At 39.7% G+C, this 25365-nt stretch overlaps 3 protein-coding genes across 5 annotated transcripts in view; 1 reads left to right on the plus strand and 2 right to left on the minus strand.

Annotated features, from left to right (window-relative positions):
- The window catches only part of abl1 (c-abl oncogene 1, non-receptor tyrosine kinase), a 34336-nt gene extending 26655 nt beyond the window's left edge, over window positions 1-7681 (minus strand). For 2 of the 3 annotated variants that reach the window (XM_051411771.1, XM_051411770.1), the window contains exons 1-2: window positions 7104-7681; window positions 5725-6017 (exon numbers count right to left, since the gene is read on the minus strand). In XM_051411771.1, coding sequence (XP_051267731.1) covers window positions 5725-5851 — 127 coding nt within the window. In that variant the 5' untranslated portion in view covers window positions 5852-6017; window positions 7104-7681. Of the gene's footprint in view, window positions 1-5724; window positions 6018-7103 lie in introns of those variants that run through there. The other variant, XM_051411768.1, reaches the window with a different exon arrangement.
- A 591-nt stretch (window positions 7682-8272) lies between these two features.
- Window positions 8273-11808, minus strand: exosc2 (exosome component 2). Its single transcript, XM_051413142.1, has 9 exons — window positions 11450-11808; window positions 10896-10997; window positions 10701-10746; window positions 10499-10588; window positions 10282-10347; window positions 10123-10191; window positions 9694-9870; window positions 9275-9403; window positions 8273-8646 (listed from the first exon to the last, which is right to left on the minus strand). The coding sequence occupies exons 1-9, from the start codon at window positions 11569-11571 to the stop codon at window positions 8566-8568; spliced, it is 882 nt and encodes a 293-aa protein (XP_051269102.1). The 5' UTR covers window positions 11572-11808; the 3' UTR covers window positions 8273-8565.
- A 996-nt stretch (window positions 11809-12804) lies between these two features.
- Window positions 12805-25365, plus strand: part of ric1 (RIC1 homolog, RAB6A GEF complex partner 1) — a 35714-nt gene continuing 23153 nt past the window's right edge. Inside the window, exons 1-2 of the mRNA XM_051411752.1 lie at window positions 12805-13438; window positions 19138-19245. Coding sequence (XP_051267712.1) covers window positions 13298-13438; window positions 19138-19245 — 249 coding nt within the window. The 5' untranslated portion in view covers window positions 12805-13297. The remainder of the gene's footprint in view (window positions 13439-19137; window positions 19246-25365) is intronic.

The following is a 25365-nucleotide window of genomic DNA, read 5'->3' on the forward strand; positions in this document are numbered from 1 at the left end:
TAATGTATGACGTATTTAGAGTTCAGGACTTCTGCTGAAATTTGTTGGGATACATTGGCTTAGAAGTTTTATTAGTGCACTCATTGAAAGTTAAATTCAGTTGAGATACCTGTGACATAATGTGTGCAACCATGATCAGAGCCTATGAGGTCTTCCATACAACAGGGATGACATGGTATAAGATGCAGCTTATCTTTATTATACGTTAGAGGTTTTGCGGTGCGCCCTGTGGCCTGCTGATCTAACCATGGATGTGTTTAAACAAAGGATGAGGAATTCAAACGCAACAGTGAATATAGTGTCTTTCTCTATCTAGGCCTGACACAAAAACTATATTTTGATAAGGCTCTAGGTGGATTTTAAATTTGTACTGGATCTAATGGTTTATATTTTAATAATTCTATGACTATATACTATACTATCCTATTGCTGCTTCACAGTAAAAGCCTTCCATTGCTTTACTATTGCAATGGTTTTATGAAGGAGCAACAGTATTGGTAGTTGCATGAGTAATATGACAAATAAGAGCAGCTCAGAAAACTGCAGTTAGATAGAAGAACAGGAATATTGGAGTGAAAGAGGTCACACTGGATGCTTCTGCATTGGGAATATTAGTAACACAGAATTCTGCACATCCAGCTACTAGGGCTGCACGATATAGTAAAAGCATCGACTGTGATTTGACAGATATTGCAATATGATTCACGATTAGTGTGGGAATGATAACTGCTGCATCATGAATTACATTTTCGCTCAAATAACTATTAAAATCATGATGATGTGAAATTGTTGGGAGTCTGTACCAAACAAACATGTTTTCTTAAACCTAGATAAAAAAGATCTGTCTCTGACTACAGTACTTCATTACAATGCTGTTTTGTCATACTGCTTACCCTAAAAACTGCAGCTTCTGTGATTTGGATATTGCACTCGGCCGTACTGCAAGTTTGATAATATTTCAATTAATTGTGCAGCCCTACAAGCTACAGGGCATGGGACTGTGCTGCATTTTTGCCTGTCTGTGTATCTGTTCACTTAAAAACAAGTTGACTGAGGACGTCTTTGCCTTTTTACTGGGGGACTGCATTTCTGGGCCATCGCTAATTTTTGAACACCTGACAGGGAATACACATGGTTAGACAATATGCACACAAAAGTAACACTGAATAAACATGCTCTAATTATAGTGTGCCAACATGGTCACTATGGGGAATTGTATATTAGGTGAATACTCATTTATAAACACTTACAAAATAATTATTTTTCAATGAAAATGGTAACCACAAGGGGGCAAATTTCTCTTTAACCATGAAATGTGGCCACAGCAGTCATATTGCTGTGAGCCATAAAAAAGTAGATGTCTTTTGAACCTTCCAGCCTCCAAATCAACTTTCCTTTCCCACTTCCTTTAGTCAGTTAAAACATACCAGACTTGCCAGTTGTAACATATTGTTGTCCTATGTAGCGGACAATCAAATTAATGGAGGAAAGAGACAGGTGCATATTTGACGTATTTTTGCTATAATACTACCGTTGAACACACTTATTGTCAATGCAGGATGTATTTTTGTATCTACAAGTAAACATGATACACAAGAGGAAATTAGACTTGAAAGAAGGGATCAAGTAGACTCTTGTGTTGTGCTCAGACCTGTTTTTTAAAACAGGCCTGGTAACCTACTTCAGCTTGCAATGTAGTCCGTGAACCATGGAGGTCCATTCTCTACTCAAGGGGATACTTGGTTTATCCAGACCATGCACAGAAAAAAAAAAGTTCTGGCGAATACAGTGTGTGAGTTACGGTTCCAAAAATCCACTACCCTTCTCAAGCCTTATAATCTGTGCTAGCTAGCCAGTGAGATCATACCTCCCCACTGTACAGTACACAGAGGTGCCAAGAGCAGAGACAGGTCTTTGCTTGCCCTTCACTGCCTCTGTCTCTCTCCCAGGCAGTTGCATGCAGCAGAGGTCTGAACCTGCCTGCTGAGAAGCAGCATGGCGCTGTCTAGCCCAGGGTTAACTAGCTAGGGCTCACCAGGAAGACAAAAAAAACCAACATAAATGTAAAATCCTGTGTTGATATTGCCCTCTTGCCCTATGACTCACATCCCCCTCTCAGGGTCTAACCTGCTCATCACAGGAGGAAAGGGCCAGAAAGGGAAAACAAGTATGCCCCATGTCACTGACCTTTTGCCAAATTTGATCCATTTACCGGCAAAGGCTTTCATTCTGTTTTTCTGACCTTCCCTGTCCTGTCCCTCTCTGTGTTATGCAAGACTTAGAGTCAGTGGAAAGTATTCCTGCCAAGGCAATCACAGCCCTACAGACACATTTGGTAAACTTATCAGTTAGCTGGATGCATGGTATGCATCCGGTTCAATGGCAAATGATGATTTTAAAAAAATTAAAAACAGTTTAGCTCTCTCTCAACTTAAACATTTGTTCTGAACTGGTGACAATTGTATATGAAATTTAGTTTTGCTTTGATAAATATATTTTCTGTTACTAATACTTTCCACTGATGTCTTGTGATAGAAATCCACTTCTAGATTTTAAAGTTTTATTGTCCTAACCCCCCACTGATTAATTATCAAACATCATAACTGAGATGATTAGAAGACAAAGCTTATAGGCATGAATACATTATTTACGGTAGGGAATAAGCCTCCCTGTACCTTGGGTTATATTGTGTGCTCTACCATTCTGGGCAACAGAAGACAGACCACCATGAAGGCATTTTCATAAGCCAAAACTAGAGGTAAAGTAACTGATGATGTCACCACTTGTTCTACGGGTTATGACTGCTATGAAAGTCGGTTTCCTGTGTACTGCCTTTCTTTAAAAAAAACATCATCTGATGGGGCATTAGAAAGAACAAAACCTTAAGACTAAAAACCAGGAAACAGACACACTGCTTTATATGATCATGGGTTAAAAGATAAACAAGCCTAGGAAGAAACAACACCAGGTGAGACATCTATCTCCAGTGTGATACAGTAGATACTGGGTCATTGCTTTGCAAAGCACGCTGAGGCTCAATGCTAGCAGCAGGCTAGCCTTCCCAGAGGCAAAAGAGGCTCCCTGAGGTGTGCAGTGACAAAGCTTTTTTCATGGAGCATGAGCGTGATTAGCTCATGCAGAAAGGGCCATGTTTCAGTTGCATTTGTGGCTGGCTACTATGGCTGTGCTTGACAACATTCACTATTTCACCTTTCACCATTCATCATTTAACTGGCAGCCATCTAAACTTGCTGTTTCCCCTGTTTGCACAATGCATGATGGTAGTTACCTCTCAGCTAGCACAATCTGTACAGTACTATAAAATGGCAAGCACACTATAAAGTTGACTAATAGTGATCGTTTTCAGATCGAGATGAAAATGTCTATATTGAAATATTAGTCAATTGGTTGATTGACAGAAAATGTATCTGCAAACATTTCAACAGTTGATTATTCAGTTCAGTTATTTTTCAAGCAAAAATGCAAAATATTTCCTGGTTCCAGCAACTCACTTGACACCGTTTTTCTGTCTTATATGTTAATAAATAGGATACCTTTTTATGTTGGGTTGTTGATTGGAAAATAGATAAAGTACAAAAGTAATCTGATGATGTCCTCTTGGGCTCACAAAACTTTTCTCTAACATTATATTGACAAAAACATTTATTGAGAAAAAAATCTGCAGATGAAACGATACTGCAAATAGCTGTTAGTTGCAGCCTTAATTTCAGAAGCCTGTGGGCCCTCCGCTACGTCCAGTACGTCTTATTGCACTTCATGATACACACTATACCATCCCGTACAAACACAGGAGGAGGCACTATTGAGCTTTGCCACACTACAAAAGCTCTTTTACATCATGGATGTGGAGGTATTCTTTAAAGATTGGTTCTTCTCCATCTGTTTTTCAGTCAAGGCAGACATAGTAAGAGCAGGGGTTAGCACAGAAAGGGCAGATAGACTTGTGTTGTACTGTGTACTCTAGGTTTAAAGCTGTCCTACAGTATCCTCTGTCCATATGATCAGGCCACATGGTGCATAGCCTTCGTGCACTTCCCCCCATAACACTGCTGTGACTCACTGTGATGGGAAGTTAGTTAATTGTTTAAATCTTACCTAAGTCCTCTCTCTTTATTATGGAACCCTTTTGTTTGTTGAATAGATTCAGAAACAGTAGAATCAAATACACTAAGGCTGTCAGACTGGATTTATGGATGTCTTCAAACGTTTTTAATATTACAGGCTTAAATGTGTTTATCATGGGCTGCTGTTCGTTCCTGTGTAACAAACAGATGGCTGGGAAATCTCCAACCACAGGATCAATAACCTAGGCTAATATACATGCATCAATATCAATGTCAGTGAGTAACTTAAACCACCATATGCCAAAAAACTATCCCTTTACACCCCTAAGGAATACCTCAAAGCTCCACAATCTATCTGGTACCTTATACTGCTGATTTTTTAATGGAATATCTACTGTTTGTTTAGCTGGGGAATACTGTTCAGATGTTTTATTGGCAGTGTGTTGGAAATGATAAAATACAGAGAGCCTAAAAGTTTAAAAAGTAAAAATGTACCCTCAATGTAAATGGAATAGATATTAGAAGTTATAAATGTAAAAACAAAAAAAAAGGATGTTTAAACTCTAAACTAAACTGTTCCTGTCAACACTGTATTTCCAGATCAAAACAGGAATTAAGTCCAATCAAAAGTCAACAGAAGAAAAAAAAACACACAATAAAAGTTACTTGTTTGTCAGTAAATATCAATCAATTGCAGATGGTATTTTTAACAGCTTGCTTTTTGAAATAAAAGGCTTTACAGAGGTATTGTTTACTTTAGTCAGTACCAGAAACTAGTCTGTCAGTGTGTCAGTGAGCTCAGAATATTTCAAACAACATTACAGTGGATGTAACAGTAAGGAACACTGCTGCCAAGATAAAACCATACTGGTTACAGTTTACACTGTATGCTTGATTAAAGCTCGCCTTGCTAGCAGGAGGAAGTCATGAGTGGTTGTGTAGCATTACAAAAACAAGTTGCATTCCGTATTGGTCAAGTGACAACCAGTCACAACAAAGACAAAACAAGGGACAAATCAAGGCTTTAGACTCAGCATACCATGTCTCAGGTCACGCTGTGTCAGATTTGACAGCAAAGAGTGGCTTTGTGGGCTGCTTCTTGTATTATTATTGTGTGGTAAGTTTGATTATAAGCATTTAAAATGTATTATAGCATGCTTTGAAGTGAACACCACTTTCTCTCCTCCAGGTTGTGCAAGCAAGTCTGGTATTCATCTGGCAAGCTGCATTCTCGATGATGCAACCACAGAAGTGTTAATGTGTACTCTCTTGTGTTTTCCATTTATGCCTGGTAACATCTTCTGCGTCTTGGATTCTAGCTTTTTCACAACAGTGAATACCATCCACTTTTATCCCCTATATGTACAATGGTCAGTCGAGTCCTCTCATTTTCATTATGTAACTTACTTTGTTGAAAAGTAAAGTAGCAGACAGACTAGGGGAAGCACAAGACATAAAAGTGTCATAGTATTTGAGCATTGGCCAGTTGAGGCACATGATGCTCGAAAGGCAGCTATGCTGATCCCTGACATTCTCATTAAACACACCTATACAACAAAGCAAACTGAGTTAGACAAATAAATCAGCTGTCAATGATAAGCGACCTTACAGGGGTCTTATCAGAAACATTTATTCTTACCGTGCACATCGAAAACGTTCAAGGGCCTTGTCGCATGGCGTGACGACTCTCTCTTTCCACCCTTGATGAAGGCTGGTAGACTGGGTCTCCTCTGGTCCCCTACAAACTTCCCCGGCTGCTGCCCCATAAGGGCAGGGTGCCAGGCAGCAGCCCCGGCTCAGTCTGTCCCCTCCTGGAGTATGGGTGATGCGGGTCACCTATGCAGATCCGTATTACTCCAGTATGTCTCTGTTTATCGTGCATTAATGGATTCTGAGTGCTTCAGAGGTTGAAGAAAGGCATTTCAAAGTAACCTGGAGGGGAAAAAAACAATCAGGAATGATTTTTTAAAGCGTGATATGATATTTAAAAGGACCAGTGTGTAGGATATAGTGGCATCTAGCGGTAGAGTTGCAGATTGCAACTAACTAAACACAGCTCGCGTCTGTATTTGACGACCTGGGAATGAGAATAGGCTGTGAAGTCTGTAGGAGAAACTACAGTGGCAACAACACTTGCGAAAATCCGTATCTATAGCAAGTGTTTGGTTTGTCCTATCTTGGCTACTGTAGAAACATGGCGGACTCCATGAAAGGCAGCTCACTACTGCCTCTATAGATAAAAACAGCTCATTCAAAAGTAACAAAACCACAACGGTTACTATATTCAGGTGATTATACACTAATTAAAACCTACCTATGCATATTATATTCCATTTCTGCCAATACATCTTCCTAAATGTTACACACTGGACCTTTAAAACAGCATTTATACAGTGTACAAAGTGTACGTATGATCCTGGCTTAAACCTGGACGGCAACAACACCCTCACAATGAGGTGGAGAAGAAATAAATGTGAACTCTTAGGCTGAAATAAACATTACAACCAACCCAAGAAAATATGTTGGATCAGTTTCCCTGCCAAATACCTCACTGTATGCTAAACCTGCTGTAGGTATGTATCTAGGTATGCTCTTTTAAACTATGTTGTCAGTGCACCTACAGTACTTCCTTCTGTACACAACCCAATTTCCCTGTTATAACTAGGATATACGTCCACTGAGTTTCCTCTTTTGAATGCCAATCAAGCTCTTTAAATGTCAAGCTAACACTGGTAAATTGCAGTAAGTTATACTTCAGCCTACAGCCACAAATATCAAGAAATGTAGCTTTGAGTGGCAACAACAAAGTGCCCGATACAAAAATATCGGAGACAAACATAAAACACTGTAACTCACAGCAGAGCATTAACTCTTGTTATCCCTGGGCAACTTATCTGACCAAATGTCAAAAACTTTACATCATAAACAATAAGCACTACAGTGGAAATGGCAGACCACATATATCAAACTTGCACCGCAGTTACAAACTTATGTAGTAAAGTGTAAACAGAAACTTACACGGCCATAGAAACATGTATATTGTTGGTTAGCTGGCGACCTCAAGCTAATTTTGAAGGTAGCCATGGAGGCTAACTAACGTTAGCTGGTGGTGTGCAGCGCCCAGACCCTTAAATGCACATTGAGCACTCAACAGTTGGATTTCGCTGGGTCGCTGTTAACACGCTGGCAATAAACGTCGGACAAGTGCACGTAAAAGTCTCAGAAAAGCACCTCCGACCACACCATGTGAATGCTTTGCAGAGTAGTCTTTCCAAAGCCAGAGTATTCAGTTTGTTTCAAACTTCCGTGTCCACTCTTCCCGTCTTGCGGAGTTTCTTCCCCTGTGGTACCCGGGCTAAAGGCACTTCAATCAAGGAGGTGAAGAGAAATCGAGGAAACTCAGCCGGCCAGAGACCGACGACTCTTTCTGCAAGCCCTTTCCTCTGTTTACAGTCTCCGAGCTCTTCGTTAGCGACCCGTCGGCTCGCGTACTTATTCATCGCTTCCACGTCAAAATCTGAGCCATAAACTTTGGCCGAGCAGTAGTAGTGTTGCTGGTGCCGCCATACTTCCATACGCAAGGTGGTTTACAGAAATATGTGGGTGGGGCGACGTGTGACGTCACGTGCGTGCGTGGGCTAGTACAGAGCAATGGTTTTATTATGCTGCGAGTGCAGGACGACAGTGCTCGAGTAGGCTCTGCAGTGCAGAGAGCATACTCATAGATAGGTTCAAATCAGAGGCTCTTGAGTTTACTCCCTTCTGCACACTGGTGTGTTTTAACAAAAGGTGTGTAACTTACAAGATGTAATCTAAATGTAATGTAAATGTAGTGTTTTAAAGGGAAAATAGCATTTTTTATTTTTTTTTTAATCTTTGCTCCCACAACTCACATACATTAAATTGGAAAAAATATGATGGACATCCTATCTTTTGACATTATGTACACTGATAACAAATATAATGTAAGTATGATTTTTCATCAGTTATGCTCTGTTTTCCCATACCATTTTCACCATTTTAGTTTACCAGTATAAGGCAGTACTGACCTATTTTACAGAAACTAAGATTTGCAGATCTACCATAATTTAGACATCTACATTACTGCTACTGCTGATGGAAAAATATTACATAAATACATGAACTAAAACTTATATTTCAACAAGACAAACCACACTGAGAAGTACTGAAAATTATAGAACATTTATTGCATACAACAGTTTTGTTTAACACCACACATTATAAAAAAGTGTTTGAATATACCTCTGTAAATCATAAGAACAGCAGGTCTAGTAATGTATGAATGCTGTGGAATTGTAAAAGTTACCCATCCCTCCCTTTAGCAGTCAAACAATAATCAGCAGTTATGTTAAGTGAACATCAGACTGTCACAAAAGGAAGGGTGCTAGGTGGTCCCTGACGTAGCTGCTTGATGCAATCTTGGTTTTGTGTACAAGGTCACGGTTAGGATTTATGCTCTTTAACCTTCCTGTTCCAACAGCTTCTGTTGCGTCAACATTACAATCTCCTCCATCACTTCTGGTTTCAAGATGTCCTTGACCTACAGAGACAGCATAAAAAGGAGAATTATAGATCTCTTACACCAAACATACAGATTTAAACACCACAAACATTGTATAGATCCTAGTTAACAATATTTACATACCTATGGCTTTATGAATAAATAATCAAGACTAAAAACAAACAGAATAATTATGCATAATGCACATTTGTGAATGCAGCAATTCTACTTTAGCATTAATAGTAAATATATTTAGTTTAGTTTTTTTGGGGTTAGGTTATTAGCAAGGGACAAAAAGCCTTTCAAACTAAGGTCTATATCAACAATGAAGTGTTCCACGTGTTAACAAGGATGTGGTGATAGCACATGAACTAACATCCTGATAGTTCTCCACGTGAAAAAGCAATGAAATCAACCGTGTCTGTTTAAGAACATCAGAGTCAAAGTTGAGTACTAAAAACAACTGTTGCTGTAGATTTCCAATATGGCCACCAGATGGCATAATACATCATGGAAAAGTCCACTTTTTTATTTCAATACGTTTTCATTTCCATTGCTTTACATTTGTGAGGCAGTGGGGGCAATGAAAAAACAATCACATGCTACTGAAAACTGAAATAAGTGACTATCACTACAGTGCATCACATTTTATCCGATTGCTTCCTACCTGGTGTTGAACTGAAAATTCATAGCAATAGAGAACACTGGTGTCATACAAAAGGACCTTGTGTGCAGCCAAAGCCAGTAGGCAGTTTCTCAACCGTGAGATCACCTCTCGATCTGACAGACTGACAGGCTGAAAGGGCAGAGACAAGAGATGAACAAATAAATTACTTCAACATAGACACAAAAATGCAATTTGGATGCAGTAGATTTAAATTGATTGAAACCAAGTGACTCCTCTTTACACACAACTTGCAGATTCCTCAGTAAGGGTATCTAAACAAGATCAGGTGCATTTCTCAAACAAATTGTAGATACCAGTATTTCTATTCCCACCTCCAAACTTCATTATTAACTTCTTAATTATGAAAATACTGCTATTCAAAACTATGATATACTGCTCTTTGTGGGTTCTGTTCCCACCTCCAGGCTGGTGTAGAAGCCCCCAGCCTCTTCCTCCTGCTGTTCCGGTGTGGGATACAACCACACAAAACCGTTATTCCCGAGGATGATAGATGCACCGCATGGCAGGTTGTGGAAATGTGTTTTCTGCCTCTTGATGAGAGAAGGAGAAAGCTGCACCAGCACTCCTTGGCCCAACTGATGGTCAGAGAAAGTAAAAAAAACTGTATTAGTTTCTAGACTAGTGGCTATGTTGAAAATGACAGTTATGTAGGACTGATTACATCCCCAAAGTTTGCATATTTTGCAAGTGACATCCGTAAGTCCATTCACAAGTATATTGTGGCCCTTTGTTTACATTCTGAGTACTACGGCAAACTGAATAATTATTTGAAGATATCATCATAGCTATACTCTGCACATGTCATTGTGTACAGTGGCATAACTTACTTTTCCATACTTTAAACTACGGGTGTGAAGTGATAGGGCTCCATCTGAGAAGACAGACTGCACCTCTGCCTAAAAGTACAGGAAAAGACCAACAAGAACATTGTAAGTGAGAGTAATAAGATGGAGCAGCCAATGGCAGATTATAATAAACTGAGTTACACTGATGAGATCGCCCTCCTGAAGGTATTCTCTCATGGTGAGCTCATCTTCTGCTGATCGTCTCCTCTGAAAGAGAAAATCAAATAAACGTTTTAATAATAACAACAATAAATACAAGTTAGCTTTTAACAAACTTCCCTGTCCAAGCCCATTTCCCCTCTCCTTTATGATGGTGCTAATTCAGCTAACAGTGTAATACACAGAACGAGCATCTCACCAGCTCTCCTCCCGGCAGATTGACAGAAGACAGCAAAAGAACGGAGTCCAGTCTGGAGTTTGTTTCCACCTTCCACCGTTTCTGTTGTACCTACACATATCACAGAGATACAAACATCCACATGTTGAACAAATATTCAATATTTTTAGGACACATCATACAAACATCACATAGCAGAAGATATGTGTTGGCAGTGCCTTACCTCTGTTATTCTGCCAACCACCACATCTCCAACTTCACCGTTGAACCTGCAATTCAATAAAGTACGACAACATTATAATTACATAACTTCTGCAAAAGGTAGCAGTACATAAACCAATTCAAATCTGTGCATACGTCAGTACCACTAGGCCCACTTGACTTTTTAAACTGTAGATGTCTCAATTGAATCACTTACCTGGTCTTAAGCGGTCTGACACAGATCAGTTTGTCCACTCTCTGTACTTCTCCGGCGACTGAAGCCGTCAGCTTGTCCTCATCAACATAGGTGCCATGACCCCTGGAGATAAATGACAATCAATGATAATGAGAAATACAACTACTACAGGAATGTGGTAAAGAAAAAGCTGGGTTAACTATGAGCTACCAGATAGTGCTTATAGACAACACAGCCACACAAAGTGTCATAAAGCATTGACCACTGTTAATGGCAGATCAGACAGGCTACAGCTATAAATATTATTATGGTCTAGATTACAACCAGTTTAAGCTTCCTTCTTTTGAAATCAGCTAACATTTTTTTAGGGGGAGTCACTTCAAATCCACATTATGGTAGCTTCCCCAGTTTTTTTTTTACTGGGAGTCAAGCCTGACCTGGCTTTAAAAGGGATCACTACAAAAAACAGTACCAAAGATCATCACGCTCCTCTCGCTTTCCCACCATGACATCATGGTGTGTCCGCCACAGGCAGCAGCCGATCACCACCACCCAGTGCACCAACCAGTACCTACCTCATGAAACCAGTGTCTGAAGTGATAACATCGCCGGGGACCACCAGATCCTTTCGGTCGAAAGCAGAAACTGATAGGGACACTGCTTTTCGAACAGTTGGTAATCTCATGTCAGCAGCCATGCTTCTTTTTTTTTTTTTGCTTCTTCTTCTTTTCCCCTCCCTGGTAGTTTACCGCCACCTACTGAAGCATGAGTCTGTGTTTTTTCCCTAAATAATGTTACTAACTTAGTAGTTTCCAAACAACTTAATAAGTCCAGAACGTGTAAGAAGTGGAAAATACACAAAATATGTAATGTATATCAGCCACCTTGCTACGCTTGCTAAACTAGAAACAAAATTCTTCTTCCTTTTCCTGTCTTCTATCCTCATTACCGCCACCTACAGTTCCGAAGGGTGTACTACAGATTACAGTGTGTTAACTATTCAATCTTTCTCTTTTAAAGTAAAGAAAAATGAAAAGAAGTAAGTTAAAAAGTAAAGAAAAACAATGCGCGACAATTCCTTAAACCCAGTACCGTACGGAATCGTTCATTTCTGCCTTAAACTCCTACTTGATTTCATAAAATGAATGAGAGCATGGTTGAACCATTGACTGTATATATAAGGGTTGAACACCTTCTCCTGACAGGGTTCACACATGCCCCAGTCTAATTATTATAACAATGACCCCATATTTATCTTAACCCTAATAGGAGTGTGGTTTGGAAATTAAAGGACATTAGTAAAAGTTTTTTAAAAGTGTTTTTATTTTTTAAATTTTTACTTTTATCCCCAAAACATTTTAATTTTGCCACACTTTTTAATACTATACTAATAATGCATTTATTCTTGGTTTATTTATATTTAAGATTAAATTGAATTGATCCATAGCAGTCCGTGTCAACGTGTTTTGCACAGGTTAACAATACAACAGGTTAAACCATGTAGACAGGCACACAAACATACATATCTAAGTTGATTAAGAAATAAAATAACAAATATACACACATTTAAATTGATAATGTATGCATGGTGGAGTCCTCATTCAGTGCAGTGGTTGTATTTCTAGTATAGAAAGCGGTCCACTTCATAGTCTTCACTGTCCTCTTGAACTGAAATCATAAATGAGCTAATGAGAGACAGATTGCAGCATTATAATTTAAGTCACATTGCACAGCTTGTAGTTCAGTAAGTACACCCTGAGTATATGAGCTTCCCTGCACTGTTTCTTCTCACCACCAGGTGTCAGCATCCAGCCACGTTGTCGTCAACGGAAACCGGTTCGAACGATGTTTTCACATAACGGAGACGTGACGTCAGATGTCAACACCACGCAAACGTCTCCGTCGTCGCCAATCAGCTTCGATTCGGAGCGACTGTTGTAAAGATGGCGACGTCGAGGCACAGAGGAGTACAACCTGGACGCTTTACCGCTATTAAACGCCGCTGGTCCAGACACCGTAACAATTGACACGGCAGCGGGAGCGAGAGTTAATCGACCGGTTTGTCCGCCGCGGTGCGCTGTTTGGTGCTGTGTGGTGTCTTTGCGGGCCTGGTTGCTTTTGTTTTCGGTTAGTCGTTGCCTTGGACAGCTCATTAGCTTCAAGTTGGAGAGCCAATGCTAGCCCACGGCTAGCTGTGTAGCCCCATCGGCTGCTGGGATCTTTCTCTACGGCATTCGTGGACTGATAGCCCGACCAGTGTAAACGCTGGGCTGCGGGTACATACTTAAAAGTTTTCTCTCTTTTTTTTATTTTTTATTATGGAAACAGCACCCATGACTCAGTTGGATTAAAAATACTTTAAAGAGGAACAAGGGACACCGACGATCTGGCATTGCGACACAGTTTGGAGTGAGTTTGCCGTCATGTATTTTCTAACCGGCTGGCCCCGGAGGCTGCTTTGTCCGCTTAGGAGTGAAGAAGAGCCCTTCCACATCCAGCCCAGCTCCCAGAGGTTTTACTTCGCCGTGCTGTCGGAGACACAGCTCAGCGTTTGGTTCAGTCGGGTAAGTTTAAGTCAACCTGCAGCTTCGGTCCAGTCACGCTCGTGAACTCAGCTGCACGGACAAAAACAATGCGTGCAGTGAGTGCTACGGTCATTTTAGCTAACGTGAAGCATGTTGCACACAGTGTACCTGAGTAGATTGTGCGTTGCTGCGTGGCAATCTGGCTGCCTGCCCTATGTTTTTATCGAAAGGATCATCATTAAACATAGAGAGCAACGGCGGTGTTAGTGATTAGCGACCTTAAGGCTTTGTTGTACTAACAAACGGTGCCACCTATACACTTACGTAGATGACAGGTGACATTGTTGCGCATCACAACAGTTTGACGATATCCGCATACGTGTGATGCGTATGTAGGCATCGTAGTACAATTTATCATTACGTTGCATCCCTCATTTACTCCCTCGTCCATGACCTGGTGGCTGTTCTCCCTCCCAGCTCACCTGATGAATGCTGTATGTCAGGCAGAGGTCAGTTTCCCCCTTGTGGAAAGTGTAAACTGGTTGAGTTTCTCGGGTACATTCAGTACTTTTTGGTGACATTTTCTATTTTTATCACCCTGCCTGCAAGGTTTAAAGTTTAAGTTGTTATCAGCATGGGATTTCCAATTGTGTTCATAACAAATACTCACTTACCGCATGTTGTGGTATGTTCTTTCAGGCAGCAGCTCAACTTGAACTCAATATCTTTTAGGCTGCCAGAGTTAAATTATTAATGTTAAGCAATCATGTCAACACATCATTTGCTCCCTTTAATTTGTAGTTTGTCCTCCACAGCAGCATAATAGAGAAAACATTTTTTAAATTGTGCCTTGAAAATAATGTTGCTCCTAAGTGACATTCTGCATACTGATGGGTTATATTTTCTCTAAATAGCCTCTGTGTAGTTGAGTAGTTGTATCTATTATGGCAGTCTTTATAACAAGAGGATAGGTTTTTACAGGTAATCTAAAGCCACGACATTTATCAGCAGAATGTGAGTCATGAATTGAACTGATATGACTTCACAAAAAAAGCCCCTATGCTGAAACCAGTTCCCTCACTAAATCTTGAAGCCTTTTAAGCACCGCCATGTCCCAAACTACTGGCTAAATTAATTCCAATATGGCCCCTAAAGTTGCTTGTCTAGAGCCAAGAGACCACCTGTGACCTTAGGCGGCGGGGTTATGTCATAAACATGCCATCTGTGCTAGCTCAGAATCATTGTGTGATCAGTGACGTTTACAATCTTACTTGAGAGGAAAAACTACTCAAATAAAAAACTGTTAGTGGTTTGCCAAAGAGAGAAATGCTCTTGCAAATAACAACGTTTTTAAGATGATCATATTTACCATAACAATGGAACAAATCAAGTTGACATACACGATAAAAAGTTCCCTATAGTGACGACAAATACAAATACACACAAAACGTGATACTGAACAGTCCAGTACAATTTTGACTTTTTGTAGTGTCATGCTCAGTGTCAGCAGACCTCAGCAATGTGTTACACAGTAGCAGCTACTACAGATGAGATCTTATTATCACCATTGTCTATATTCATTCATTTGCTCTCAAGACATTTTTAACTTCCAGACAAATAATTTTGTCATGCCATTTGTAACCGTGGAACTCTTGTACCTAGTCAAGTAAAAGTTTCAGTTTTGTGTAAATGCAGAATGCCTCATTAAATGTTTGGTGGTTCCCCATTCAGCACTGTATTTAGTGCCAGCACCAGGAGCTGATGTAGGACACAAGTCTAGCCTAGCATCCTGTGCTGTGAAATGCATACTCTTGTCCGTATTTTCTTTTTTTAATACACCAGATTTAGCCGTGCTGATATGAAGAGGAGCTGTTTGCTTTGATAACCTGTAGTTGAGGACATAGTTTACGAATGTCTGCGTTCCACACAGCTTTTGTATTATTGAGTTGAAGCAACAATGGATCAGGGTCACTGTTGATTTCCTGAGGCCCATAGAGGATGTGACCATGTTTTCCTTCCCCTCTTTCTTAAGACGTTAGCCTGCCCGAGTATCAGTGAGGCGTCCAGGAAACGCATCGTGTCAGGAATGTCGATTGGAGCAACTTCTTCCTCTTGACATGCAACTTTCACATCTGTTACATCCATCATGTCATTTCAGTTTAATATCCAGCCCAACAGGGATGTAGTATAGGGTTTTGTTTACGCCATTTTATAAAGAACTTTATTTTTAAAACAAGTTTAAATACATTTGTTGAAGTACACAAATATGAAAAATATATCAATATGATATTAGGATTGTGGTATAAAATTAGATTTAGTATCAGTAATGGGTTAGTTTGTTTCACTATTGTAGCTTATGTTGTAGCTAGCTATTATTAAAGTGTCCTGAAGTCTCTTGAAGTTAGACATAGAGTATTTTTGTAACATTTCTTAGAACTGTTGCATGTTGCTCTTGTTGTTGGGTAAATTAAGGTGATTGGAAATCTGCCATTTCCCCTCCCAGATTGGGATTGCGCTCAGCCATCATTTTATCACAAGGTCCCTTTAATCCCATCTATCCTCAAACTCAGCCAGTGCAGCCTCAGCCCGACTAGTTAATTCGAGGCACTGTTACTTAATCCATGTAGCACAGTAGCTTAGCCTTGTAGTCGTTCTGTGATGTCGCACTGCCACAGCTGTATGAAAGAGAGGGAAGCTGCTGCTCAGGATGTCTAGGAATGAAGGGGTTTAGAGTTTGGCGTGGTGGTGCAATATTAGCGCTATAGTTGGCTCTGGGTGCCTGCAAAAATTAGCAACATTGTGTGTATGCACACGTATGGTTGCACATAGTTGGTGTAGTGTGGAATCCTTTTTCGCTCCCCTGGGATTTCTTAAGTTACAGCAGCTAACCTGCATGAAATTGCGGTGGAGCATGGGAAATGGCAATGCAGGGAAAATACATGAGTCACTAAGACATTACAAAGTATTTACGTTTTAGCCCAGTTAAAATAATGTACACTGGTGCTGGTTTGGTTGGGATGTTGTCATGCGAAACTCAGATCTCTCAGGAACAGTTTTTGCTTTTTGCTGGTCTGCTTTTGCTTTAAAGGGCAGTTCAACTGCTTACCTGCAGGGCTGGGTGATGCAGTGATTGACATCTCCAAACATGAACAATATCTTAGAAAGTGCAATAACCAAAGTTATTAAAAGATCATTTGGAAGAATCTTGACATTATTCAGCGAGAGTATCTTCCTGATTCTTTCTTTTTCTCTTTATATTTAATGCAGATCAAGTGTAATGTATTTGTGTTGCAGTGACTGATTCAAACATACTTAATATGTTAAGAAGTTTTGATTTGAATTTGGATTAATTGTATAAATTATGACAAATTAACATGATGGAAAAGCTGACACAGTGCAAGAAAGGCAGGGGGTAATGACTGAAGAAGCCAGACTTTGGCATAGTTAACTATTAGTGCTGCTGCAGAGAAATAGTTAAATGGTTTTGTAATATGTAATCCATAAACAAATTCAAATTCATTTTTGTACTAGAAGACTGTGGTATTGAAAAAATAGGATTAGCAATCTATAAAGGAAATAGGTGAATTTATCAGATGTAGATGTAAACTTCAAATTAATGGTAAAAATCAGCACTTTAACCTCATTGTCATTGTTTCATTTCAAATCCAGTGCACTGTATAGAGGCAAAGCAAAGCGTTCCACTGAGCAGCTGCTATAATGCTGAACTGTTAATTTAATGATAATAGTTATTTTTTTATCCCCAGTTCCCAAATGTAATCAAACAGGCTACCTCTAAAGTGATTCCCCCCCCTTTAAATTACAGGACACCTAATGAGTTTGTGCTGATCGTTTTCTGATGTTATTGCATCTCCTAATGAGGAGAGAGAGAGGTTTCTTTTTCTGTTCCCCACTACTTCACCTGTGCAGGTATCGTTGGCATTATTAAGATTTCATGCTACGAAAGGGACACTGTGGGGTGGAAATACTTCAAACCTGCTCTCTCATTACTGGGACCGGGTACGAGGTCTAATGTTGCATAGCTGGAATTACATGAGATATGTCCCTGCTTTTGTTAGGTGACCATCATTCAGCGTGCAGTGTCCTGGTTTTCCTGTGCAAGGGCTGTTACATGTCTTACTGAAAACAGAATAAGCTGCCTTTACTTTTAAAGATACAGGGCTACCATATACTTTTGATGCTGCAGTTTCTTATTTCTTACTTCCTATTTCTGTGACTAGAAGGATAGAGGATCGAATGAAATCAAGAGGTCACCAGAACAGTAGCAGCACAAGCTAAAAAAAACCAAAAACATGTTAACTGGCAATAATACTTGCTGCTATATAAATGAGGGGTTGTACAATTCTTTTAGTTAAATGTAAGGTACTCGGTAGTAATTCATCTTCTGCAATAATCTGTGCCCATAAAGATGCATTAATTGAAAATATACAGGGTTGTAACATGAATGGACCACAAATTATCTGCAGGGGTTTTCCACTGGTTGTTAAATAATGCCAATGACTCAAGAATTAAGGCTTGGCTGGTGTAGAGGTTTCTGGTGCTGAGAAACCGACTTCATTACCAATGCTTCTCTTCAACAGCTGTTTTAACACCTGTTGAAGTTTCACATTTATAAATCATAAGATACTCAATGATTCTTATTTTGACTACAGATAAAGATACTGTAACTCACTCTTTGTGGTGTTATATTAGGGGAATTGGTATGAACTGGTAATGATTGCTCTCATGCAGACAAATATCTGCTGCAGTGATTCAGGGGGCAGAGGCAAATTAAGGGCAACAGCCTCAGGCAAAGTCTATGTATGACTGTTCATCTGTCTGTGCTGCATGGTATGAACAGTAGCCTGAACATTGCTTTTGTTTATTGGGCGGAAAGATATAAGCTTTACCAGGCAAAATTTAGCAGCATAGCAGCAGTCAGGTATTCTATCCATCCATCCCATTCTTTCAGACTGTGTCTGTATTGCATCATGGCCAAAGAACTAACATTTGAGGCAATTAAATGGCAACAAATCCCCCGTTAGCGCACCAGTTAACAAATGCAGATATCAATGCCAGTCAGCACTGAAAATGTAATTGTGCCTTCTACATGTTTAAGATATATATAAAATAACAACTGATAATTTTAATGATTTTAGTTGTGTTTTTTGGTTATACATATAAACAATATAATAGAAAATGTCAATATATCTTCTTTTGCCCAACCAACAGTCCAAAACCCAAAGATAATAAGTGTACTATGTTAAAACAAGAGAATGTATCGCATTTGAGAAGTTAGGACCATCAAATGTGAGGTATTTGTCCATGATCAAAATAGTTGCCCGAAATTTTCTGTCCATCAACAAATTGTTGCCGCTTTTGAAGAAAGCAGGAAGTGACTCACACTCTTATTACTTGAGGCAGAAATACTGGGGATTGCCTTATTATTTCTGTTTTAGCCATGCTGTTTTTCTCACAACTGAGCTTTATAAATCACAATTACATTGAGACCCCAACCCCAATTAAATGTTTAAAACTATGTTATTTGTGGTTGAAATAGTTAGACTTTCATATGAGTATTTAGATTTTTTTGGCAGCAACAGTACATATTCTGTTTTGGAAGTTGTTGGGGTTTCTTTTGTTGTTGTTTTTGGTTATCATATGTGGTAGTCAGATGTCTGTGACCTGCAGGATTTTTAAAGTGCTTATTTTCTTCCCATATCCCTATTCCCCTCCCACAGCCCAGTGTTTTGATAGTCAGCTATATCGAGTCTGCAAAGGCGGCGGCCCAGTTTGGCTTCTACCAGAAGGCAGAATGGAAACCAGACGACTCCATGATAGCTGTGGCGGTAAGTACACCACTCAATCATCTCATCTCATATTTGCAGTTTGACTGACGCTCATTGGCCCATGTCTTATATAATCTCCTGTAAGTAAAAGGCACTAAAAGTGCATGAACTGCTTGCATACAAAAATAGTACACGCACAGAAAGAGTGTGACTTTGTTGTACACGTCACATGAAGGGCTGACACATACACCATACAATCTAACCCGTGGCCCTTTACTGCAAAAGGGGCAGGATTTAAGAAGGCTCAATTATAGTAATCCATCACTTTCTTTTGTGTCAAGTACAGATCACCATGGATAAAATCATTATACGATACTTAATATGTTCTTGGGCAACCGAGTAGTTTCAGGAATTTCTGCCTATGAACTGTAATTTTCCATCATCAACTGCTGATGACAGCCTGCCATTGTCTTTTTAATCCACACACTGTAACAATGTTGGTAGAAAAACCTTACATGACCTACCCACATCCATAATGCAATAACACAAACTAACTGCATAACTAGCTGCCTCCGTAAGGTCTGTCGTCATGTGCTGTTGTGATTGACTGTTACCTGTAATCACCTCTTATTGTCTTCCTCTCTCACTTTCTCCTCTGTCTGTTGGTTTTCTTTCTACATTTTGTAACCATTATTCCCTCTCTCATCACTTTGTTACCACCTCAGTTTATTGTGTGTAGAAGGTGCTTCAATAATCACTCGCTGACAATACAACTTTATCAGGATCCTTCTGTCATAGAAAACCACAGCTGCAGCTGCATTGTAGCTGTGGAGCATCACAGAAGAATAAGCATGACAAATGCTACAAAGAAAAAAATGAGAAAGAAAAAGTGTGGCAGCACTTTTCTAAACAGCAGAATTTGTCCTATTTTTCTGTTATGCTGAGCTCCAGATACAAGGAAGGTATTCCTGTGGCAATAAGAGCAGCACTGAAACACACTCCCTGAGCTCTCTTCATCATGTTGCAACCTCACTTTCAATCACACGCATATCACACAGTGAACATTGGCATTAGTGTAAAGATAGAATTTTTAGGTGCCACAAAACATCTGTAAAGGTGATTGAAAGTAAAGGAAAATAACAAAATGTCAGGGAAAAAGATGAGAGAGAATTGAGGCTGATTTAGCATGAATAAAGCTTAATTTCCAGTCTCACTGTCTCATGGTATGAGCATGGGCAACATGCAGTAAATGCTGGTCATATGATCTGACTATTCATAAACATTAGGTACACTGGACATCTTTTTAAGCAGCCATTTAAAATTATTTCTCTGCACTTACTATGCGTTTTACATGTGGTCAATGATCAATCAAAAGTGTTTCATTACTCCAGCTTGGGAACTGTTGGGGACTTACTGCAGGTTTCAGGCATGTGAGACAAGAAATATACAGTATGTACATGTATGATATCTGATGCTAGACACACTTCGACTTGGATGGTTATCACTTTAGGTGTGCATCTTGCAGGAGGCCGCACGTAGCGCCAGGCTTAATGCTGCTGGAATGTAGTGTCCACTTATAAAACAATTTTAGCTCCGCATGTGGTGCTTCAGGCAAATACTGCAGCATTTGAAAGTGTACCGCTGGCTGATTAAGTTACACCCAGTTAAAGTGCAGCTATGGACTCCTCCAGGCATAAAACAACTTGGAACACCAAAAATGACCAGACACTAAACTGTGACAGATGAGCTTGTCAAAATTAAGTTAACGGGCGAGGCTCAGCATGTTGCCAAGGATAGGGAATGATAGAAGGAGCTCATTGTGTCCTTATGTCCCACAGGGGACAGCAGCATGTAAAAGTAAAGGCTTCAGCAGTAACATCCTGAAATTGCCTAGGTAGTAATTTGTTAGTAGTAGATAAAGTCACTGAACAAACTGGCCTTTACCATTTTGAGATAATATTTGAATGCTGCAGTTACACTTTGCTCCCTAACTGTAGTATTGTCATACTTTGTCCTGTGCTGATCACTGTACTTTCTATCTGACTGTGACTCAATCAGCAGGAGGTGAAACAGTAGTTCTTTGTCAAGCGGGTTGTTCTGTGGTTTATTGATCACAAATGTTTACATTTCAGCTTTTATGTATTTACTTTACTATCACAGTAGCCAGTACTTCTTTTGGTCTATAAATCGGTTATAAGGTGTGTATCAGTCAGCTTTGCCATTGAACCTTGAGCCCTATACTGGGAACAGATTACAGCCATCTAAAATGATCTAGCTGCCTCAGCTCTTTGGAGAGATGGAGAGGGCCTTATGTTTTTGTATTTCGATAATCAACACAAATTTACCCAAATGCTGAATCTGATGAGAGGAGGATACACAGCTTGCGTCAGCCTGTTTTTCTTCTTCTTTTTTTTCGGTGGATCTAATCATAAAATGTCTTCTTCAGGATCTTCCTTCCTGCCATTATACTCCTACCTTAGTTAAACTTTCAAGAAAAACCCACAACAACAACTAAATATTCAAGTTATCAACCCACAAAGCTTAGAAGGCATGATAAAGATTCATGAGCATTTCCATGGAGATGAAATGACTATGCTACTATATCTCGCCAACATGTTTCTGTATGTAAGCCCACACAAGCTTACTGATGTTTAGCCAGACCTTTTCTCCACTGTCACACCTCCAATCAGATCATTTAATCTGTTGTAGTTCAGTTCCTTGACCATAATATATCACCCATGAAATTGCATGTATTTCTTATGATTAAATTAACATATGCCTGATGAAAAATAAGCAATCAGTCAGTTTATACACCATTTAGCACAGTATAGGCATAAAATCAACATAATTAGATTGCTTTAAAACATAAAGCACCACTCGTCATGATACATATTGAGAGCTGCACTGGCCTTTAAGTGTCCACTGTGTTAGAACACAGGTTACACTGAGGTAGAGAGCATAACTAAGTATAAATTGCACATAATGTGGCACAAACACTGGCCTACATCGGAACGAGGCAGCAGGTTCAGATCCCTTGATCCCCTGAGGCAGCAGAGTGTATCATGGCTGGATTCATGGAGTTGATATTTATTTCCAGGATGGCATGTTATTTATTTTCAGGGTGGAATGCAAGTCCCTTTTATCGAGCGTAATCCCCGGTAACCAGACATGTCTGTGTTGAACTAATGTCTTGATACGTACTGTGAATTCACAGACGGAACAACAGACGGATGCTGCATCTGCTGTGTCAAACATGAAGTCTGAGCAGTGGTAGTGGAATCAGACTGTTTATCTGAGGATGTTCATGTAAATAAACAGAAGGCTTATGAGGATAAGCGTGTGATAGAAGCACTAATTCAGTCGCTTGTGGTCTCATGCCTTTGTTTGACAGAACACGTTTCTGGTAATGATTATAATGTAGTTTCAATAAAACAAAAGCAGCGCAGCATTCACATTACACTCAAGCTTTACTGCCTTCATAAAGAATATCTGAGAAAGCGCACTTTGAGTCAGAGAGGCACTGATAATGAGAACTAGATGTATATTGGTCTAATACAAGAAAAAAGGACAACACTCGGACAATTTGAACAGAACTTCACCTCTGACATTTTCTGTTTATGTTACCATTACTCATGGTTCTTTGCTGAGCGCTCTGCACCTGAGGTAGTGTGAAGAAATTGTCTTGTTGAGTGATCTCACACAAGGCAGTTGCCCGAGTCAGCAGATGACTCAATAGAGTCTCAAAGGGCATGTGATCAACAACACACAAGGATGACCGCCAAGACCCAGAACAGAAGCAGAAGCCATCATAACAGACCACAGACACAGAGAATTGATTCATTAGAATCATTAGTGCCCACTGGATAAATGCACTGCTTTTGTGTGGACTCTAAACTGCAAACTGCCAGGGGTATAAAAGTGTTTGCAGTTGAACAATAGAAAGTTTATGAGATAAACATTTTAGGAATGTGTCATTTTTAACTGTAAATTTTTTTAAAAAATGATTGCAGCTTCCTTAGCGTTTACATTTCCGTAGACAGTGTATCTGAGAATAGAAATTTGTCCACAATTGATAACATAAATAATGCTGAAATTTCCTCTCCAAATAATAGCGTCTGTCTGATTAGAGGGATAATCTTGCTCAAGTAATGGTATTGCAGTCATCCGCGTATTACAGGATCAAATGTTTCCTGTACAAATGTTTCTGTTCTGTGGTTTAGCAATTTCACCAAGGACAAGCCATATTATTTGGTTTCTTTTTATATTATTTCCATACGCAGAATGTGCTGGAGTTTTTCATACTGTTGGAGCCCTGAATCCAAGGACTTAAGTGTTTCCCTTTTTTATTTTATGTTTCATCATGTGCCTTAATCCAGCTAATGATCCTACATCTTTCTGCAAATACTGCCAAGGACATGAGAGGCTGTTAAGAAGTCAGTGTGGCAGAGACAGTACACGTTTCTCCCAAAACACCACCACTTGTTCTCAAAGCCACTCTCGCACTGTATCAAAGGGCTACAACAAGAAAAACACACACACACAGTTTATTGTCAAACTGAATGTTACAGCAGTTTATTTAAATCAGAAGAATCATTTTAACAGAGACAGGTTCACATCAACAAAGAAATGTCAGATTGATTTAAAATAAAAAAGACCCAACACAAAAACACTAAAATATTAGCGCGATGACCTCTTGGCCTCTTGGTGTCTGTCTCGGCCCCTCTCTCGGTATTTTATTTTTTTGAAGCCAAAGTACACATGATTGAATGCAGTGAATGTGTCTGGGAAAGCAGTAAGTCAGGTTTGGTCTCAGGCCCACCCTGCCAAACACAACAGGGAGCAGGTGGAGGAGTTAAAAATATCAGGGCACACTCTCGTTCACTCACTTCCTGGGCTCCACAAATACAGAGTGTGCTTTGACTCACGACTGGTGAAAAGTATTAAATGTTAATTTAGGGAGGACTGGCTTTACCTTGTGTGGCTGTGCGTGCGTGCGTGCGTGCGTGCGTGCGTGCGTGTGTGTGAATTGTGTTCAGTTCATTTATGTGTTAAAAATGTGCATTGGCTGGAACAACCACAGACATAACTACAAACTGTATGCAGATTTGCAACAGAAATCCCTCTAATGCCAACAGTGTTGCACCCTAAACACGAGCTGCAGCTCTAATTGTAATGAATCTTTCATCCTCTCATTGTCCTTTAGTCCCTAACAATAAACTCCGCTTTTATTGTTTCATTTATTCTAGTTTTATTTGCCCTTTTTAGGAGGATGTTTTTGTGTGGTGTGGTGTTTTTACTTTTCTTTCATTTTCATTTAATTGCACTTCCTGACAATCAGGAAATGTTTTGGGTGAGAGTTTTCTAACCTCGAAGCAACAGTTAAGATGCATTGGAATTCGTGTCACACTGAACTCTACTGACTAGAAACGGATCTGTTTATAGGCTTCCTGAAAATGAAATTGAGCTCAGCGTTTCAGGAAAAAGGAACAAGTAATCTGAAGTTTAAATTGTAGACCAATCATTCACTTGTTATTTTACGTGCAGTACATTTAAACTGGAGAAAGCTTCCACAAAGGCACCTCGAGTGACAAAACTAACACAGTATTCTGCTGAAATAAGATCAAAACAACTTTTGATGGCTTTGCTTGAAATAATGAATTTGAGTTTCCTGTTCAAGCACCCAGAAGGGGGGATGATACCATATAGATGTCTTATGTTTTAAGTCAAAGCAAATCATCCACTGCCTTTCTTGACTAACTTATCTCCAAGAAGCCCTAACTTTTCTCACCCTCATTAGCATGTAATTATAGGGAGAGCAGACTCAGAGAAGTTAGGGACTGCAGAATAATAAAGGCCAGCAATGCCCAGGCAGTAGTCCTCAATTCAACTACCAGCTGTTTCCCAGATGTTTGGCTGCTCATACACCCCGCAGACCTTGAGGCTAACGTAATCGCCCTCCTAAACCATGGCTAGGACTATCTTTAGCTTTGTGTGTGCCTGTGTGTATGAGGGCGAGTGTGCAAGAGAAACAGCTAAAACAGTTGACGGAGTGAAAGGGATGGACTTTTTTTATGCAGCAGGAGTCAAGAAAGGATGAACTTCTTCAAAAAAGGGAAATACTTTTTAGCATTTCGCTCCTCTCGTGTGTGTTTTGGGATCTGTCCGAGGCCAAAATGTTCC

Source organism: Dicentrarchus labrax, unplaced genomic scaffold (assembly GCF_905237075.1).
Source record: "Dicentrarchus labrax unplaced genomic scaffold, dlabrax2021, whole genome shotgun sequence".
NCBI lineage: Eukaryota > Metazoa > Chordata > Actinopteri > Moronidae > Dicentrarchus > Dicentrarchus labrax.